General features: G+C 51.7%; 1 protein-coding gene across 1 annotated transcript; it reads right to left on the bottom strand.

Annotated features, from left to right (window-relative positions):
* Window positions 1-2,755: 2,755 nt before the first annotated feature.
* Window positions 2,756-3,566, bottom strand: LOC119359300. Its single transcript, XM_037625565.1, has one exon. The coding sequence runs from the start codon at window positions 3,517-3,519 to the stop codon at window positions 2,941-2,943; it is 579 nt and encodes a 192-aa protein (XP_037481462.1). The 5' UTR covers window positions 3,520-3,566; the 3' UTR covers window positions 2,756-2,940.
* Window positions 3,567-4,032: the final 466 nt, after the last annotated feature.

Here is a 4,032-nt window from a genome sequence, read left to right as displayed (position 1 = left end):
GCGGGAGCAAATTTATGGGTCATCGTTGGAGATGCCCTTACCCCCAAAAATATTCACAGGTTTCTGTTGCGCTATAATTGCCTTGTCCAGCCAAGAACCAGCTAGACTTCAAGTCATGTTCTTGTTGCAATGGAATGTGGGACTAGTCATGGGCAGATCCATGGCACCCCCTTTGAATATGCAAATAATTTACGTTGTATGTCTGAGGCTAATTGTCTAAGAACATCTTCGATGCTGACCCCTAAAATCGATACTATATTTTTTCATGGACTGGTTCCGACAATCTGTGAACACGGGTGCGGGAGCCGTTCATCCAACCACATCCCCTGAACCTCCATGGTCATTTTCATTTAGCAAGGTAAAGTGCAGTTTTCATAACACCCGATCACAACAGAAAAGACTTGATGTTCATAGTTTTTACATGCGCCCCATCACAAAAGTATCAGGCCGATAGTCAGTGGAAAAAATGATTGTTTCCCCTGCCGTACTTGCTATCCGAGCCTACGCGCTCATCGTGCCGCCGCCTCCTCCTCACCATCAGGCTCCTTCTTGGCCGCCTCTAGCTCGGCCGACAAGCACTTCAACATCTTAACAAGGATGGCAGCATGATCATCGCCACATCCTCATCCATCTCGTTCATCTTCATGGTCAACATCTTCGTATCCTCCGAAGAGCCCGCGAGCTCAACCGTCCACTCTTCGAGCTGGAGCTTCTTCTCGGTGGTCACCATGAAGATGTTAAACCTCTTGACCTTATTTTTCTCCTTAACGCCGGAAGTCTTAAGACATGCCTCCTCCTTCTTTGCCAATATGTCCTCGAACCTACCACATGACACATGAGGTAAGCAAGTCAAAAAAAGGTGTCCTCAAACCTCCACCATCTTGATTGGTGCCCCTTCTCTCTTTTCCTTCTCATCCTCCCACTTCTTTCTCTGGAACTCTCTTCTAATCTTTTTGCCACTCTTGTTGGGTCAGTTGGATCACTCGCTTCTTCCTCCATGCTGATGCAAACGGTCTTAATGGAGTTGACAATGGATAGTTGCCACTTGGGGGTGCCCCATTCAACTTCAATAAATAATGCATGAGGATGAGGATCCTCTTCTCCACCTTCAAGAACAAGTTACACGCACAAGAGGGCTGCAAAGAAAAACATTGTCAGCAAGGTGCATATCCATCCAAATGACCAACACATAGAGTATAACCGGCCAATAAGTTGCATATCTGGCTAAATGACTAACACATAGAGCATGTCCGGTCAAATGGCTAACACATATAACAACTTACTTGCTCGGTGATTAGCGCACCATTTGGCCACCGTCCGATTATTTATTTCAGATGGCCGCGATACTTGCTCGCGGCCTCTTGGATGATGTACCATCGATGTTGAGTGATTTGATCCCATGGTTGTAGATGAGTTCGTTGATGTAGGGGTCAAAATTATTGTGCTCATGGAACCAAGTACGAATGTTGGCCCAAAATGTTGTGCCCTTTTGCTCCGTGCCCTGGATCAGATCAATGCTAGTGATCAACCATGAATCACACAACAATTCATCTTATCGCATGTTGAAGATTTCTTCTCTACTCATCTTCTTTGGATTGGCAAAAAATTCCTCCGGATCAAGGTCATCATCGTTGTCCTGCTCCAGCTGGCCGGTGTAGGGTGTACGTGTTGGACTGGATGTTTGTGCCCGACTGCTAGGTGCACACCTCCGGCTCCGATTCATCCACCTACTTGTCCTCAAAGCAGCCTCTGCTTCCTATGTCGTGGATCATCTCCATCATCTTCTTGTTTGCGTCATCGTACGCCGGCTCGCCTGGTTGAGACATACTGATAAACTGAGAGCGGACACCGAGCTGATCCATGCTCGGCGTCCGTGATCAGACAAGTTGTGGCGATATCAACTCGGCAAAATGGAGCGGTCCCGCATTGACATCGACGTAATACGGCTAGTGCCCGACGACGGATGCTGGGGACTGCTAGCCGAGCTACTTGGCGGTGTAGAAGTAGGGAGGCTGGTATTGCTCCGGCCAGGGTGGCGTGCGCATGGATGGTGGCGGCGGCGACCCCCGTCCCAGGCTTCGCCCGGCCCCTGCACCCCATCCCAGGCCCCGCCAGTCACCATTCTTTTCGCTGCCTGCCCCATCCTTTGCCTTTGCCTTGAGGTGGCGGGCTTGCCGTGTCTCCGAGTTGATCTTCCGGGCCGCCACCTTCTCTGGATCCTCCACCTCCGCCGTCTCCAACAACTTTTCATATGGGTCCATGCAGCGGCGGTGAAAAGGGCGAGAATCGGTGTGGAGAGCGGTGGGATGGTAGTGGAGAGGGTGGAAAGGGGGAGGGGGGGAGGAGGTTGTCGCGGAAACAATACATCTCGCTCCAAATGCGCGTTCTCCGTCTCGGTTTTGGGTGGGCCGGGGTGTCGGATTCCTACGTGGCGGGTGTTTGGACTCCTGCAAAGGCCCCCTATTTGCTTCCAGTTTGCGGGAAAATGGACACCCGAACTGGTCCGCGGAGAAATGCGGGACATTATTCGATGGCTTGTGGCGTCCGGACAACTTTGTCCGGATGGTTACGTTTGAGGGTACGCGTTGCAGATACCCTAACCTCTTAATGCTATTTTAGGACATTTTTCAGAACAATAATGGTAATCTAGACCAATCTATAGTCTTTGGATTGTATTTTATGAAGTTTGAATCGTGGTATTGAAATTATGTTGTCTATGCATTATATTTGTATATAAACCGTGGGACTCCAGTGCTAAAGTTCATGGGCCCGCCACTGAAATTGGCATGGTCATTTGGAATCAGCTTCAGAATGTACGTATGCAGTAGGAACTCACAACCGGAACGTCCATATATAGTTTCCGACTTACAAACTGGAAAGAACAAATAAAACAAATTGTGGCACAAGAGGATGGATGGATGGATTACGAGTGGCGCACGCCTAGTAATTACGTCCAGGCCCTGTGCGGACCCTCGAGACGCAGTTCGAGCTGCTGTCCCCCTGGAGGACGTAGACCTGGACGTAGCACACCACCTCGACGGTGACGCTCACCTCAAACGCGCGCAGCACCAGCGCCTTCCCGTCCAGCCTCACCACCACCACGAACGGAAGCGCCCCGGCCACCACGTCGCTGGCGAAGTGCGGGCTCTCGGCCACCTTGATCCCGTCCACCACCGTCACCGGAGCCACCCACGTCGTCGTCCGCCTGCCGATTTTGCCGGCCGGCACCACCGTCGTCCCCACGGGTTCGCCGTGGTACGTCACCGCCGTCACCGTCTCCCCGTACCGGAACGGCGCGCGGCTTGGGTTGCTCGCCATCACGTGCACGCTGGCGGACAGCGTGAGCGACGGCGGGAGGAGGCTGAAGTCCTGGACGATGGTCTCCACGGGCGACGTCACCACGCGCGGCGGGAGCGGGCGGTACAGGATGTAGAGCACGATGGAGAGGATGCCCAGGATAACGAGAACGGTGAGCACCACGCAGCAGGACATGGCGTGATGCCTCTTCCTCCCCTTCATGGCCGCTGAATTCTTCACTCGACTCGATCGCCTACTTTCGGTATGGCCTGTATGTGTACCTGGTTGTCCTGCGTCGATTAGGATCTGGCTCCCGTTATATTTGCCACGTTTCTTGTTTGTATGTTTGGCGCGTGGTCTGAGATTTCTTGCCCATGGGTTTTCAGTCTGGTTGTTTAGAAATTCGTGTGCATCTTGGGAAGGAAATGGCTTGTTGGTCGTGCAGGCCTGCAGGGTACTGCGGTATGGTACAACTCACTCTGTTTTTTAGGCTCGGTTGGAGTATGCCTAAAACTGAAGGAGGGCTCGTTTGGTTCCTTTTGATTTGATAATGGAAATGCTATAAAAAACTAGGAGTGGTTTTCTCAAGAAACGCCTTTCGTACGTGGGTTCCGTACGTAAATCTTAAAACTACGAGAGTATCTATAGTCGGACGCCTCAAACTGACTTCCTCAAACCGACCTCATACGTGCGGGCGGCCGCCCGGTCACTGTCTGATCACGTTTTTTTGACCCA

This window comes from Triticum dicoccoides, chromosome 2A, assembly GCF_002162155.2.
Source record: "Triticum dicoccoides isolate Atlit2015 ecotype Zavitan chromosome 2A, WEW_v2.0, whole genome shotgun sequence".
Lineage (NCBI taxonomy): Eukaryota > Viridiplantae > Streptophyta > Magnoliopsida > Poales > Poaceae > Triticum > Triticum dicoccoides.
This window is presented reverse-complemented; position numbering and strand designations above follow the sequence as displayed.

Excerpts from the sequence above, each read along its gene's own strand:
- LOC119359300 (XM_037625565.1), bottom strand. The coding sequence starts at position 3,519 with ATGAAGGGGAGGAAGAGGCATCACGCCATGTCCTGCTGCGTGGTGCTC.